Source organism: Scyliorhinus torazame, chromosome 18 (genome assembly GCF_047496885.1).
Source record: "Scyliorhinus torazame isolate Kashiwa2021f chromosome 18, sScyTor2.1, whole genome shotgun sequence".
Classification (NCBI taxonomy): Eukaryota; Metazoa; Chordata; class Chondrichthyes; order Carcharhiniformes; family Scyliorhinidae; genus Scyliorhinus; species Scyliorhinus torazame.
In genome coordinates this window covers 13,185,995-13,202,481 of record NC_092724.1, presented here as the reverse complement: position 1 = coordinate 13,202,481, position 16,487 = coordinate 13,185,995, and the positions used below count along the sequence as shown (strand labels likewise).

The 16,487-nt window shown below is 48.3% G+C and overlaps 1 protein-coding gene across 2 annotated transcripts in view; it reads right to left on the bottom strand.

Annotated features, from left to right (window-relative positions):
* The window catches only part of LOC140394952 (spindlin-1-like), a 112,378-nt gene that overhangs the window by 35,277 nt on the left and 60,614 nt on the right, over positions 1-16,487 (bottom strand). Inside the window, exon 2 of one of the 2 annotated variants that reach the window (XM_072482171.1) lies at positions 4,418-4,465. In XM_072482171.1, coding sequence (XP_072338272.1) covers positions 4,418-4,465 — 48 coding nt within the window. Of the gene's footprint in view, positions 1-4,417; positions 4,466-16,487 lie in introns of those variants that run through there. The other variant, XM_072482172.1, reaches the window with a different exon arrangement.

Sequence of the window (16,487 nt, the reverse complement as noted above, 5' to 3'; positions counted from 1 at the left end):
ACAAATAATTTTAGCAACTACATCCATGAGAAACTGGCAAAGCAAAATAGTGCCCAAAAGTATTTTTAGAATTTTAATTGGTTCCCTTCCACGTTCGTTGTTTTAATGCTGTATTGACGGTTTCCACATCTGCTTGCAGTTTAATCGTTGGTAAGCATTCCACCTTATCACTTGTAATGTAACATTTTACAAATACATTAGATTCAATCCTGATTTGTTTTAAGATCATGGAGTGATCACAATGTCTAACTGAGGCATTCAACACCTTAGCAGTTGGAAAAAAGGTTACAAGGAAAAAAATACTAGGTTCACCTCTGCTGGTCTCCCAACTTCACACAAGTTCTGGGGGACACTCAAAGGCTCTAAAGTACCTGACAGTAGACTCACCAATCAAAACCTTGAATGGAGATTTGGTGAAGGAGCCCAGTTTACAGAGCTGGCTCAATCCCTGCCATGCTTCTGTTGTAATATTTAGACCAGCTAAAATCTCTCATACGCCATTAACTTACAAAGTCGTGGTACGCTGCAGATGATCGGCAGAATTTGCGAAGCAATTCCAAATTTGGCTCAGTGCACGAACATTCAAGAACAGCGGTGAGAGACTACAGCCCTGTGGGCCACACCATTCCTCTTGAAGGTTTTCACTCAGCCTCGGAGCTGCATTGTGTTCAGAGTGGCCACAGGAAGAGGTCGGAGGTAAAGTGGGCAGAGGCTGGAGGCGAGGTTTTTCTGTGAATTGGAAACAGTGCAGTTGCGACCTTGAGAGGAGGACGGTGCGAATGTCACAATGAGGAGCACTCAAGCGGCACAAAGAATAACCTGTTGTTTGGCGGCACGGTGGCGCAGTGGTTAGCACTGCTGCCTCATAGCGCTGAGGACCCGGGATTCGATCCCGGCCCTGGGTCACTGTCCATGTGGATTTTGCACATTCTCCCAGTGTCCACGTGGGTCTCACCCCCACAACTCAAAGATGTGCAGGCTAGGTGGATTGGCCACGCTAAATTGCCCCTTCATTGAAAAAAAAAAAACAGAATTGGGTACTCTGAATTTGTGTAAAAAAAGAATAACCTGCGGATTGTCTTCTGATTTCTGCTGGCTGTGCGTTGAGAACTGGTGCAGATTTAACTGAAGTGGTTCAACGTTGTCAGTGGGCATGGTGTAGGTAGGTTAATAAATTTAACAGTTGCTGTGCCCATCAAATATTTTCACTGATCCGGCAAACAAGCATTTAGGCTGTTCAATAACTCAGTCCATAACACAGATTCAATCCTGGGGGAAGATTTGAATATCAGATAGTAAGTATCTGTTTGGGCCTTGCTGGGGTTCATTAATTTTAATGGGACTAACTTTAGTGTGGTCAGACCTGGCCATAAAAATGTCCTTGAAGCGTAACCCAAATTAAGGAATGACCTCAAAGAGAAGGTGGATATCGACCACTGTAAATTCAAAAAATAGACTTCTAAATATTCTATTAATACCCAAATAGCTCTTTTTAATACAATGCATCTCATGTGCTTAGCTGTCAAAAGCTCACCAACGCTTTAAGTGGCCCTCCAACCCAAATAATTGCCCACCCCTGTTGTTGAAGGTTGTTCTTTGCCCGATTCGGAGTGCACAACTTACAATAGTCACCAGCTTTGAACCAACTGCGTAGAGAATGTTTGATGAACACCACGAAGGGAAGAGGGGGCAAGTGTAGGACATCTGATTCACCAGGCTCATCTCCATTAAAGTTTGTACAGTACAACTCATGTTTCCCCACATCAAAACTGCATTTTCGGCTCACCAAAGGGTCCAAGGAATTAAACCAACGTGGATCAGAGTCAAGTATGTTAACATGCAGGTTCAGTCGGCAGTTAGCAAGGCAAATGCAATGTTAGTATTCATTCGAGAGGGCTAGAATACAAGAGCAGGGATGTACTTCTGAGGCTGCATTAGGCTCAGGTCAGACCCCATTTGGAGTACTGTGAGCAGTTCTGGGCCCCATATCTAAGGAAGGATATGCTGGCCTTGGAAAAGGTCCAGAGGAGGTTCACAAGAATGATCCCTGGAATGAAGGACTTGTATGAGGATGCGGTGAGGACTCTGGGTCTGTACTCGTTGGAGTTTAGAAGGATGAGAGGGGATCTTATTGAAACGTACAAGATACTGCGAGGCCTGGATAGAGTGGACGTGGAGAGGATGTTTCCACTTCTCGGAAAAACTAGAACCAGAGGACACCATCTCAGACTAAAGGGACGATCCTTTAAAACGGAGATGAAGAGGAGTTTCTTTAACCAGAGGGTGGTGAATCTGTGGAACTCTTTGCTGCAGAAGGCTGTGGAGGCCAATTCACTGAGTGTGTTTAAGACAGAGATAGATAGGTTCTTGATTAATAAGGGGAATCAGGGGTTATGGGGAGAAGGCAGGAGAATGGGGGATGAGAAAAATATCAGCCATGATTGAATGGCGGAGCAGACTCGATGGGCCGAGTGGCCTAATTCTGCTCCTCTGTCTTTATGGTCTTATCCAAAGTTTACTTTTACTTTGCGATGTCATCCAGGACAGGAGGGAGGAGAAAATAAAAATAAAAAAGGGTGAAAATTAAATCCCAATTCCTGATCCCCTAGCGAAGAGATGGAGTTTGCCCTTGATGCCCCTCATGGCAAGACAGTTCGCCAACACTCATTCCCTGGGCTCAGCTATGGCTTATTAACCTGGTTAAGAGGGGTTGATGCGGCAACTTCAGGATAGGAGATGCTTTTAAAAATGACATCAATAGCCTCCTTGCTCACCCAGATGCTTTAATGTTTCCTTCTGACAAAGATTAAATGTCTTTTTTCCCAAAACAAAACACACACACGAGCTATCAAATTATTTTGCAAACCGACGACTCTAAATCTAACTTTTCACAGAAGGAATTGACGTGGGAAGGTCAATTTCTGTGAGGCATATCCTCGGAGCTGTCAATGCCTTTGGCAAAAATAAAATTAAACTCATTCGTGCGTGACATTTTAATTCACCGATGGCTATGCTATGTGGAACCATCTTTGAAGTCATTAATCTCCATCTGTGTTCATGTTCAGCGCAATGTGTTACTTATAAGCACGGCATGACGTAGGAGTGTTAGACAGACTTTCAACTCCTGGAGCCAGGTGTTGAGCAAAGTGACAAGAACACCATGCCGCATCCATAGCTGGAGATTCTTTTGTACATCTCCCAATTTTTCCCTTTTCTTTGTGCCCCATTCTCACCCCCAGCCCCCTTACCATGCTAACTCTTAACTGGGCATAGATGCAGAGAATTGGCTGCCCTCCTCTCGTGCAAGTGGCCAATCTTCATGCGCGATTCGAGACGGAGGGAATCAATCTGTAAATTGACTAAAGGGGCACCGCAGCAGCCTGTCCTCACACTAATGCATTTGCTATTGGGGTTGGGAGCTAATGGAGAACAATCAAGAGTGGGATGTTTGGCTGACCTCTCTAAACCCAAGGAAATATATATTGATTGCGCCACTCTCACGTCTGCTTCAGCTCAACATCAGGGTTCATGCTGGGACTTCTATGCTCAGTATGGTTCACGCTCGGTATGTATTCACCCATTGAACCATTGGAGAGGCCGTTCGGCAATTGGTAACTCTGTACATCATTACTCGGCACACAAATAGGCCATTTGGCCCAACTGAACCATAATAGTGTTTGTGTCGCGCACAAGCCTCTTCCCATCCTACTTCTTCTCACCCCCATTAGCATCCTTTCCTTTCTCCCTCATGTATTAATCTAACTTTCCAATATGAACATCTGTATTATGCACCTACTATGGTGGTTAGCACTGTCGCTTCACAGCGCCAGGGACCCGGGTTAGATTCCGTCCTGAGTCACCGTCTGTGCGGAGTCTGCACATTCTCCCCGTGCCTGCGTGGGTTTCCTCTGGGTGCTCCGGTTTCCTCCCACAGGTCCCGAAAGACATGCTGTTAGGTGAATTGGACATTCTGAATTCTCCCTCGGTGTACCCGAACAGGCGCCGGAGAGTGGCGACTAGGGGATTTTCACAGTAACTTCATTGCAGCGTTAATGTAAGCCTACTTATGACACTAACAATCATTATTATTGTTAAAGTAATATACAGCCTGCAAAGTTCAAAATTCTGCAACTTCAATAGCACTTTCCTTTAGCAGTATGTTGTCCAGAAGACCCACACCATACTCATGCCCGTTGGCATACACGTATGCAGGACATAGGTTCCACACTTCCGTCCCCCCGGTCCCAAAATTCCACAGGTCCCAATGTAATAGACGTCTACTGGCGCCCTGGTGACTTCAAGAAACCAGACTTTCTAATGGGTCCCAGGTCTTGACTTGGAACTGCCCCATCAGTTGAATCAATGCCCCAAATGAAACAGGCAAGAGTGGCATTTTCTTGCCAGGGTCCACACTTACCTATGAGGCTTCTTTCTCTTCAACATGTTCACATGAATTCCAGTAACTCTGCAAGAGATCAGGCAAGAAAACATTTGATTACTTCAAAGCATAAATTCTAAATCCTCCACAGCACACGCAGCCAGTACAAGCGGCAACTGCTGTGTTTACTCGTTCAGATGGCCGAGATTACTCTTGTGCTTGGCTTTTCAACTCCCAACAATGATGCATCTAAGAGCCAAGGCTCCAGAGCCTTGGCCTACACTTGGAAGTGGAATAAAATGCGAGATAAGGCAGCAAGAGAGAAAGTAACAGGGTTTGGGTGGCTGGTGGTGGATTTTTAAACCATTTTAGAACAGCTCAATGATTGTATTGTCACTCATGCAATGGAAAATTACGAACCGATTGCTCAGACCTGACCCATTCCAAATTTAGTATTAAAACAAACACTATGATTCACGGGGAGCATTACATGTAATACAGACAGCCCCAAAATTCTCCACTCCCAGCCAAAAAGAAACAAACAATGCTGGTTGCCTGCACTTTGTGTCCAACATGAGTTAAACTTAAGACGCAGTTTGTTTTAAAACCAGAGCCAAACAAAATAGTATTAGTACGCGTGAACTCACAGCAGAATTTCCATGTTTCGTGCTCCAGTTACTCACCTTCTGGTTATCCACCAAAACCTTTGCTTGTGTGAGCCATCATCCTGTTACATAGCCCACTATCCCCCACTGGTTTAACTACGACATCAAATGGACCTCACAGCATAAAACCGATTTGGTCTCATTTATGATATTTGTGTCCTAACTGACTTGCATCTGCTACGCATATGGTGTTGTTTTATCAAGTCGGCAAGAACAAAATTTAGGATCCGATTCATCAATTCCCATTATGCAACGGGATGTCCCTCCAAATCAGCAGGTAATGGGAGTCCCACCAAATTTTTGAATGAGCCTAGGAATTGGTCAAGGATACCAGAGGCAAGTTTAAATTCTGCATATGGCGTACTCATTTTATGAGGAAAAATTAATATCATGGCTTAGTTTGGACACATCACCTTCAGTGAAGCTAATAAATTACTTCAATGAAGAACTCCTGCACAGATCCCCCCTCCTAGTTCCAGCTTTTGACAGTACAGATTTAAATATTGTCGAAATGGTAACCTATCTTTACTCTGCAGGTGCAAACAAGCCAGCTGTGCATTCACTACTGTTCCTGTTTTGATCTTTTATTTTGATATCCAACATTTGTAGGTTTCTTATCATCACTGGCACACTCTGACTGCAATGCGTACCATTTGTGGGGGGGTACTGCAACAATTTGCCACGGCATCTTTGATGACATCTCCTAATGACCTCCACCACCCAGTGGTACAAGGGCAGCAGATCATGGGAACACCACCACCTCCAAGTCACAGTCACCTTGACTTGAGCATGTGTCTGACGTTCCTCATCATCGCTGGGTCCAAATCCCGGAACTTCCAGTTGCTCCACAGCGCCAGGGTCCCGGGTTCGATTCCCGGCTTGGGTCACTGTCTGTGCGGAGTCTACATGTTCTCCCCGTGTCTGCGTGGGTTTCCTCCGGGTGCTCCTGTTTCCTCCCACAAGTCCCGAAAGACGTGCTGTCAGGTGAATTGGACATTCTGAATTCTCCCTCGGTGTATCCGAATAGGCGCCGGAATGTGGCGACTAGGGGATTTTCACAGTAACTTCATTGCAGTGTTACTGTAAGCCTACTTGTGACACTAATAAAGATTATTGCAAATTGAAAAAAACGTATACCAGAAATTGTCTGTGTAAACATATCGCACTGCAGTGTATTCTCCCACCAGTAGAGGTGATGTAATGTCACCTCATCCTATGTAATTACAGAAGAAAGGTTTATAAACACATTTCCCAATATAAATATGGCCACCAATATTAATAGGGAAAATAGAAATGCTCAGATGCAGTGTAATTTTAAAATGAGGACTGAAGTAAATCTGCACTGTTCAATTGCCCCATTGCTCCTTAAACTCTCCACAATTGTCATATCCTATGGGAGCGATTTTGAGTCCGCTGTAGCTGTGTGCGGGATCAGTGGCAAGGCCAAAAGTCCTGTGAGATAGGGAATCTGCAGCGACACATAGTATCAGTGCAGGAGGCAGCCATTTGGCCCAAAGAGTCTGCACTGACCCTGCGAAGGAGCACTCTACCTGGGCCCACTTTCCCACCCTATCCCTAAACCCCGGGCACTGATAATGGCCAATCCACCTAACCTGCACATCTTTGGACTGTGGGAGAAAACCGGAGCACCCGGAGGAAACCCACGCAGACACGGGGAGAAAGTGCAGCCTCCGCACAGACAGTGATGCAAGGCCGAAATCGAACTCGGGTCCCTGCACTGTGACGGCAGTAGTACCGGGATCAGGCCCTAGTCGGAGCCCCATTTGAGGTGGGGGGCGGGGGCGAGGTTGATGTGCGGCGGGGTGGGCGGGGGAGCTGACACCGGGGTTGGTTATACATCCGCGATGTTGGTGGCGGGGTATGGGGGGGGTAGAGCCCCGATGCCTCTATGATGGGGGCAGGGGGCCAGAAGGCTGCAATGATGATCATGGAACCCTTCAAAGATCGTGCCCCGATCTCTGTGGAGCCGGTTGCCAGTCCTGCCAGAGTGACGGTATAAACCACACCCACTCATTATGTTTCCTCTGCCATGCTCACTATTTGGAGAGGAAATCGGATCGGTCTGTGCGACTGGAGAGTAGACTTCAGTTTTCAGTCAGAGCCTGACACTTCGCCAAATTCTACTAAGATTCCGCCAACAATTCAGTTTAAAAAAAAATAATTAAGTAGCGAGTTGCTGTGATTAGAAAATGTACTGCCCAAAAGGGTGGTAAAAGCAGATTCAACAGGACAGGTATAATCGGTGGCTAAGAAGGCATATGGGATACCTGCCTTTATTAGCCGAGCAATATAAGAGCTGGGAGATTATGATGGAGCTGTAAAAAACGCTGGTTAGGTCACAGCTCGAATACTATGTGCAGTTCTGGTCTCCACACTATAGGAGGGATCATTGCACTGGGAAGGATGCAGAGGACATACACCAGGATGTTGCCTGGGCTGGAGCATTTCAGCTACAAAGAGAGGCTGGTTAGTCTGAGGTCAATGCCTTAAAGCAAAGATGGCTGAAGTGTACAAAATGATGAGGGACATAGATAGGGTAGATTGGAAGGTACTTTTCCCCCTTTGTAGAGTGATCAATAACCAGGGGGCATAGATTTAAGTTAAGTTGTAGGAGATTTAAGAGGGGATTTGAGGAAAAACGTTTTCACCCTGAAACGTTTTCAGGGTGGTGGGAATCTGGAACTAACTGCCCGAAAGGACGGTACAGGCGCCAGCCCTGACAGCATTTCAAGAAGCATTTAGAAGACCACCTGAAATGTAATAGCAGGCTAGGCTACGGGCCAAGTGCTGGAAAATCGGATTAGAATAGATAGGTGCTTGATGGCCGGCGGAGACGTAATGAGCCGAAGGGTGGGTCTATTTTTGCCCTGGAACACTCTTATGACTAACCTTCAAAATGGCTTGAAATGGAAAGATTTGCAGAGCAATGGGAAAAGAATAGGATAATGGGACTAATTGTATGACACTTTTATTGAGTCAACACAGGCAGAATGGGCCAAATGGCCTCATTCTGTGTTGTATGAACCTATTCTATCAAACAGCACATTCTGACAAACCACATTGTCTCAAACAAGGCTCCCAAAAAGCATCTCAACTTGGCATGGCAGTCTTGCTAGTTACAAAACATGGAAAACAATTTTTTTTAAAGGAGTGCCCAATCATATTTTCGTGTACCACACGTGCAAAAAATATTTCAGACAGTGAAAAGCCAGCCACTTCTTTCTGACCTCAAGATCTGCCTCAAGACAGCAAGCTAGTGACTGACCACAGCAAGGTGCAGCAGTTAGGTGAGGTGTTTTAAAAGGAACACACCAGGTGACACGCAGTTTCACCGTGGCAAAGGACAGACAGACTGGCATTTACTTGGTCCTTTTCAACAACTGTTGAACATCCCAAAATGTTGTACAGTCAGTGGGGATTTCTTTGAAATGTAGTCAGTGTTGTAATGTAGCAAACATGGCAGTCGATCTTGTGTAAGACAAACAGCGCTGTGACAATGACTGGAGTGTCCATTTCAGTATCTGCCCTGCCTCGGTTGGTAACGCTCTAGTCTCTGGGTCAGAAGGTCATGGGGCCAAGTCCCACTCCAGAAATTTAGAGGGCTGCGGAGATAGGGCTGGGGAATGGGACCAGCTGGGTAGCGCTTTGCGGAGCCGGCAGGGCACGGATTCGACACTTTGAACCGAGTCCACAACAAACAGGAGAAACAGAGCGAGAAAGAATTAACGATGGACTGGAGACGTCTTCATGCTGTAAGCTCGGACATTCCAGTTCAAAAAAACACACCTCAAATGGAAAAGGCTGTTCCGACTCGAAATAATGGCTGGGATTAATAAAGCAAGCATTTTTAATTTGCCTCCCCCCACATCTCCACCAAGAACTCCCCATAAGAACTCAGTGGAGATGCAGAGACCTGTTCTATCTGCACTGACTCAGCTGCTATGAGTTTTAACGTTACAGCCGATCTCAGTCCAAACATTCCTGATTGCAATCTTTGCTGTGCAGCTCATCAAATTCAGAATGGCAAACTAACTCTACGTAAACAGTGGGCCAGGCTGTGTTAAGCTGGCAACTAGGTCAATGCTGTTTCCGGGGCAAGGATAAACACGCAAGCGGGATATGCTCCATTTTCCACCACTCCACCATTGGTAGCCATGTTTTCATTCGCCCAGTGTCATGTGAGAGTATCTTTAAGAAATGGGTGTTTATAAAAGGGTGTGTATATAAGTATTGTAGTGAGAGTGCCTTTAAGACATTTATCATAGAGGAAATTCAACACGAGAGTTGTTAGTGCTTTGTTATTTTTCACAGAATTTACAGTGCAGAAGGAGGCCATTCGGCCCACCGAGCCTGCACCGGCTCTTGGAAAGAGCACCCTCCAAGGTCAACACCTCCACCCAATCCCCATAACCCAGTAACCCCACCCAACACTAAGGGCAATTTTGGACACTAAGGGCAATTTATCATGGCCAATCCACCTAACCTGCACATCTTTGGACTGTGGGAGGAAAGCGGAGCACCCGGAGGAAACCCACGCACCACACGGGGAGGATGTGCAGACTCCGCACAGACAGTGACCCAAGCCGGAATCGAACCTGGGACCCTGGAGCTGTGAAGCAATTGTGCTATCCACAATGCTACCGTGCTGCCCCATGGTTGTTTATTACTGCAGTGATGTCAGAGAGTGGGTGGAGCTGGGCTGTCTGTCAGCTTTTTACTTTCGTTTTAGGCTGTTTGCTGCAGGGTGTTTTATAGTTTCGTTTTCAGAGCTGGATAGCTGCAGTCACAGCCAGAAGGTGTATTAGAGTCTCTCCCTGTAATCTAAAGACTGTAAATCAATCCTGGTGATTTAAAACTAATAACAGTAGTGACTTTAACCTGATGTGCTTCTAGTAAAAGGTGTTTTAAGTCTTATGGATGTTAAAAGGAAAGCTTAAAGGATTACTTAGTGTTGTATTCCTTGGGGGTTGTATTTGAATTAATGGTTGCTAAGATGTTCACTGTATGTTTTAAAAAGATTAACTTGAGTTCATAGAATAAACATTGTTTTGCTTTAAAAAATACTTTTCCATTTCTGCTCTACCACACCTGTAGAGTGGGCCGTGTGCTCCCCATACCACAATCTAGTAAAAGTTGTAGGTCAGGTGAACTCCATGATACACTTTTGGGTTCTCTAAATCCTGGCCCATAACACCAGACACTAAGGTCTCAAATTCTCCCGAAATCTCTCCATTGCGCTCTCTCTCTCGCTCTCCTCCTTGGCAACTTTCCTTGAAACCTATCTCATTGATCAATCTTTTAGCTGCCTATACTAATACATTGTGTCAAATTATGTTTGATAACACCCCTGTGATTCACCTTGAGACTTAGTGTTCATGAATAGTAATTCATTGGTGTTGTAATGATCCTGGGCAGATTCAATGATAAAACTTGGCACATCTTGGTGCAATGCCAAAGTTTGCCTCTCTTTTCTATCATGGGACATGGGTGCCATTTGGCAAGGCCGATATTTGTTGGCCATCCCATTGCAGCAGGCGGTTAAGAGCCAACCACATTGCTGTGGGTCGAGAGTCATGTGTAAGCCAGACCAGTAAAATAATTATAATCGCTTATTGTCACAAGTAGGCTTCAGTGAAGTTACTGTGAAAAGCCCCTAGTCGCCACATTCCGGCGCCTGTTCAGGAATACCGGTATGGGAATTGAACCTGCGCTGCTGTCTTGTTCTGCATTACAAGCCAGCTGTTTAGCCCACTGTGCTAAACCAGCCCCAGTAACCAGTGTTACAGTTCCGGGCCAGACCCCAACTTATGTTAGGAAATCAGACGAGGCCCCAACAATTTTTTAATTTGTAGAACTGTGAGGAAAGGATACTTTGCCCCAGGGGTGATTCCACTGGCAAATAGGCATCTGTTATATTAAACCAAAGCTTATTACTAACACAGGATTGGCCACATTAACATCACAGAAAATAGCTTTACAATTAACAGTTGAACAATTCTTAAAATACAAGGAAACACTGACTATTAACTTATACCTTCTCTATCTCCAATTTAGCAAAGCCTATTACAGGTCAAAAGAGCGGGGGAGAGGGAGGGAGAGGGAGAGCGGGAGGGGGAAAGCGAGTGAGAGGGGGAGAGCGAGAGAGGGGGAGAGCGAGAGAGAAAGGGGGTGGGGGGGGCGCGAGAGAGAGAGAGGGGGAGAGCGAGAGTGAGGGGGGAGCGAGCGAGGGGGAGAGTGAGGGGGAAGCGAGCAAGGGGGAGAGCGAGAGAGGGGGAGAGCAAGAGAGAGAGGGGGAGAGCGAGAGAGAGGGGTAGAGAGAGAGGGGAGAGCGCGAGAGAGAGGGGGAGAGTGAGAGAGAGGGGGAGAGCGAGAGAAGGGGGGAAGAGCGAGAGAGAGGGGGGAGCGACGAGGGGGAGAGCGAGCGAGAGGGGGGTAAGAGCGAGAGGGGGGAGAGCGAGCGGGAGAGAGCGAGAGCGAGCGGGGGAGAGCGAGAGAGAGGGGGGAGAGCGAGAGAGGGGGGAGAGCGAGAGAGAGGGGGAGAGCGAGAGGGGGAGAGCGAGAGAGAGGGGGAGAGCGAGAGAGGAGAGTGAGAGAAGGGGGAGAGCGAGAAAAAGGGGAGTGCGAGAAAGAGAGGGGGGAGCGAGAGAGGGGGAGAGCGAGCGAGAGGGGAAGAGAGCGAGAGGGGGCGAAGAGCGAGAGAGGGGGCGAAGAGCGAGAGAGGGGGCGAAGAGCGAGAGAGGGGGCGAAGAGCGAGAGAGGGGGCGAAGAGCGAGAGAGGGGGCGAAGAGCGAGAGAGGGGGCGAAGAGCGAGAGAGGGGGCGAAGAGCGAGAGAGGGGGCGAAGAGCGAGAGAGGGGGCGAAGAGCGAGAGAGGGGGCGAAGAGCGAGAGAGGGGGCGAAGAGCGAGAGAGGGGGCGAAGAGCGAGAGAGGGGGCGAAGAGCGAGAGAGGGGGCGAAGAGCGAGAGAGGGGGCGAAGAGCGAGAGAGGGGGCGAAGAGCGAGAGAGGGGGCGAGCGAGAGAGAGGGGGGGACAGCGAGAGAGAAGGGGGAGAGCGAGAGGGGGGGAGAGCGAGAGAGGAGAGTGAGAGAGATGGGGGAGAGCGAGAAAGATGGGAGTGCGAGAAAGAGAGGGGGGAGCGAGAGAGGGGGAGAGCGAGTGAGAGGGGAAGAAAGCGAGAGGGGGCGAAGAGCAAGAGAGGGGGCGAAGAGCGAGAGAGAGAGGGGGCGAAGAGCGAGGGGGGGGCAGCGAGAGAGAAGGGGAGAGCGAGAGAGAAAGGGGGAGCGAAAGAGGGGGAGAGCGAGACAGAAGGGGAGAGGGAGAGAGAGAGGGGGAGAGCAAGAGAGAGAGGGAGAGCGAGAGAGATGGGTGGAGTGAGAGAGAGGGGAGAGGGGGAGAGCGAGAGAGGGGGGGAGAGTGAGAGAGAGAGGGAGAGCAAGAGAGAGGCGGGAGCGAGAGAGGGGGAGAGCGAGTGAGAGAGGAAGAGTGTGAGGGGGGGGAAGAGCGAGAGGGGGGGAAGAGTGAGGGGGGGAAGAGCGAGAGGGGGGGGAAGAGCGAGGGGGGGGAAGAGCGAGGGGGGGGAAGAGCGAGAGGGGGGGGAAGAGCGAGGGGGGGAAGAGCGAGAGGGGGGGGAAGAGCGAGAGGGGGGAAGAGCGAGGGGGGGGAAGAGCGAGGGGGGGAAGAGCGAGAGGGGGGGAAGAGCGAGAGGGGGGAAGAGCGAGAGGGGGGAAGAGCGAGAGGGGGGAAGAGCGAGAGGGGGGAAGAGCGAGAGGGGGGAAGAGCGAGAGGGGGGAAGAGCGAGAGGGGGGGAAGAGCGAGAGGGGGGGAAGAGCGAGAGGGGGGGAAGAGCGAGAGAGGGGGGAAGAGCGAGAGGGGGAAGAGCGAGAGGGGGGAAGAGCGAGAGAGGGGGAAGAGCGAGAGAGGGGGAAGAGCGAGAGAGGGGGAAGAGCGAGGGGGGGGAGAGAGCGAGAGAGGGGGGAAGAGCGAGAGAGAAGGGGGAGAGCGAGAGAGCAGGGGGAGAACAAGAGAGAGGGGGGAGAGCGAGAGAGAGTGAGAGGGGGGGAGAGCGAGAAAGAGGGGGGAGAGCGAGAAAGAGGGGGGAGAGAGCGAGAAAGATCGGGGAGAGCAAGAAAGAGCAGGGGAGAGCGAGAGAGATTGGGGAGAGCGAGAGTGTGTGGGGGAGAGCAAGAGAGGAGGGGGAGATAGAGCGAGAGAGAGGGAGGGTGAGGGGGGTAGAGTGAGAGAGGGGGAGAACGAATGAGAGATGGGGGGAGAACGAATGAGAGGAGGGGGGAGAACGAATGAGAGGAGGGGGGAGAACGAATGAGAGGAGGGGGGAGAACGAATGAGAGGAGGGGGGGGGGAGAGCATAAGAGAGGGGGGTGGGAAAGAGCAAAAGAGAACAAATGAACGGAGACCCATCCAAAATACACAATATCCCATTAACCCCCATATAGATAAGTAAGTATATGATTTGAATTAATGATGATCTCACTTTACAATACTTTAATTACAGCCCTAGGAGACACATCACCTGCCTGTATGTTAAAACTGGATTTATTTTTTTAATTTTGCAATGAATATATACACCTTATCTCAGGCTTTTAATAACATTACTGCAACTGGTATAACATACTATATATATATACCTAATTCTTACATTAATCACAGTAGGTAAGGATGACAGGCTTCCTTCCCAAAGGGCAATAAACCAGAGATTTTTTTGCAACAATTTATGATAGTTGTCATGGTCACCAATACCGATAAGAACTGGCAGAAAGACATATGCAATTTGGAGAGGTGGGGGGGTAAGAGGAGGCTGGGAATAGAAACAAGTTAGTACTTGTACAGCACCTGCTGCTCAAAACGCGCATGTGTGGATGTCTGGACAGCACGCAAGGCCATTCAACCCATTGAGCCTGTGCTAGCTCTTTAGAAAATCCACCTAATTAGCCCCTGACCCAGCTTCATCCCCAGAGCTCTACAATCCTGTGCCTTTCATATTCATATGCAATTTTCATATTAATTCTACCGTTGAATATGCCACCCTTCCAAGCAGTGAATTTTAGATCATAACAACTACTGTAAAAAAAATAATAATTCTCATCACCCTTCTGGTTATTTTGCTAATTATCTCCAATCTGTGTTCTCTGATTGCCAACCCTCCAATCAGTCGTCACAGGTTCTCTTTATTTATTCCAATTATTATGATCTTTGAACAGCCCACAACAGTGTCTAGGAAACTGGACAGAAATCCCAATATTTTATTTTAATTTTGTAACACTGTGCGGAACCCTCACTCCAGGAGTGATTGCACGAAGGGGGAAGGATATGGTATAGTAAAACAAACTTAATTTCTAACAGTATTAAAATATCTTTCACATCACACAATTAAAGTATCTTAATAATAATCTTTATTGTCACAAGTAGGCTTATATTAACATTGCAATGAGGTTACTGTGAAAAGCCCCTAGTCGCCCCATTCCTGTGCCTGTTCGGGTACACGGAGGGAGAATTCAGAATGTCCAATTCACCCAACAGCACGTCTTTCGGGACTTGTGGGAGGAAACCGGAGCACCCGGAGAAAACCCACGCAGGCACAAGGAGAACGTGCAGACTCCGCACAGACAGTGACCTAAGCCGGGGATCGAACCTGTGACATACGTTCCCCAACCAGAAACCATGGTTAAATTGGTAGATTCACTCCCCACTGAAGGCCAGGTCTGAGGTATTCAAGACATGCGACCCCGACCTATACAAGAAATCCAGGTACCACCTCCGCAAAATCATCAAGGATGCCAAGAGACAATACCAGATTAAGCTAGTGTCACAGACTAACATCACGGACTCGTCAGTTGTGGCAAGGCATAAACAACATAAGCTGCAAAGCAAAGTCGAGTAGAATCTCCGTCAGCAGCGCACCCCTCCTCGATGAACTCAATGCATTCTATGTTTGGTTCGAGCAGGAAACCATCAAACTGTTGTCAACTGCCCCACCAGCCTTGGACATAACCACACCTACCGTCGCAGCTTCCGAAGTCAGATCTGCCTTCTTGAAAGTGAACCCTCGGAAAGCGATGGGTCCTGATGGGGTCCCTGGTCGTGCACTCAGATCCTGCGCGGACCAGCTGGCAGATGTGTTCGCAGACACCTTCAACCTCTCCCTACTCCATTCCGAGGTTCCCACCTGCTTCAAAAGACCACCATCATACCGGTGCCAAAGAAGAACCAGGCGACGTGCCTCAACGACTACCTTCCGGTGGCCTTGACATTGATTATGAAGTGCTTCAAGAGGTTGGTCATGAGACACGTCAGCTCCATACTCCCAGAATTCCTAGATGGACTGCAATTCGCATACCGCCAATCGGTCCACAGCAGACACTATCACCCTGGCCCTACACTCATCCCTGGAGCATCTCGACAACAAGGACTCCCACGTCAGGACTCCTATTCATTGACTACAGCCAAACTCATATCAAAGTTCCAAAACCTAGGACTTGGCTCCTCACTCTGCAACTGGATCCTCAACTTCCTGACCCATAGACCACAAATTTGTGAGGATAAACAACACGATAGTCCTCAATATCGGGGCCCCGCAAGGTTGCGTATTTAGCCCCTACTGCACTCCCTATACACACATAACTGTGTGGCAAAATTTGGCTCGAACTCCATCTACCGGTTTGCTGATGACACGACTGTAGAGGGTTGGATCTCAAACAATGATGAGTCAAAGTAAAGGAGGGAGATAAAGAACCTAGTGGAGTGGTGTAGCGACAACAATCTGTCCCTCAATGTCAACAAAACTAATGAGCTGGTCATTCCTTCAGGAAGCAAAGTATTGTACACACCCCTGTCTGTATCAATGGTGCCGAGCTGAAGATGGTTGCCAGCTTCAAATTCCTGGGTGTGTGCATCACCAACAATCTGTCCTGGTCCACCCACAATGATGCTATGACCAAGAAAGCACAACAGTGCCTATACCTCCTCAGGAAACTAAGTGAATTTGTCAAGGCCACATCGACTCTTACCAATTTTTACAGATGCGCCATAGAAAGCATCCTATATGACTGCATCACAGCCTGGTGTGGCGACTGCTGGGCCCAAGGCTGTAAGAAACTACAGTGAGTCGTGAACACCGCCCAGTCCATCATGCGAACACGCCTCCCATCCATTGACTCTGTGTACACCTCCCGTTGCCTGGGGAAAGCGGGCAGCATAGTCAAAGATCCCTCCCACCCGGGTTATTCACTCTTCCAACTTCTTCCATTGGGCAGGAGATACAAAAGTCTGAGAACACGCACTAACAGGTTCAAAAACAGCTTCTTCCCCCCTGTCACCAGACTCCTGAATGACTCTCTTATGGACTGAACTGATCTCTTCACACATCTTCTCTGTTGAGTACTCCTGCACTCCGTAGGCTTCACCCG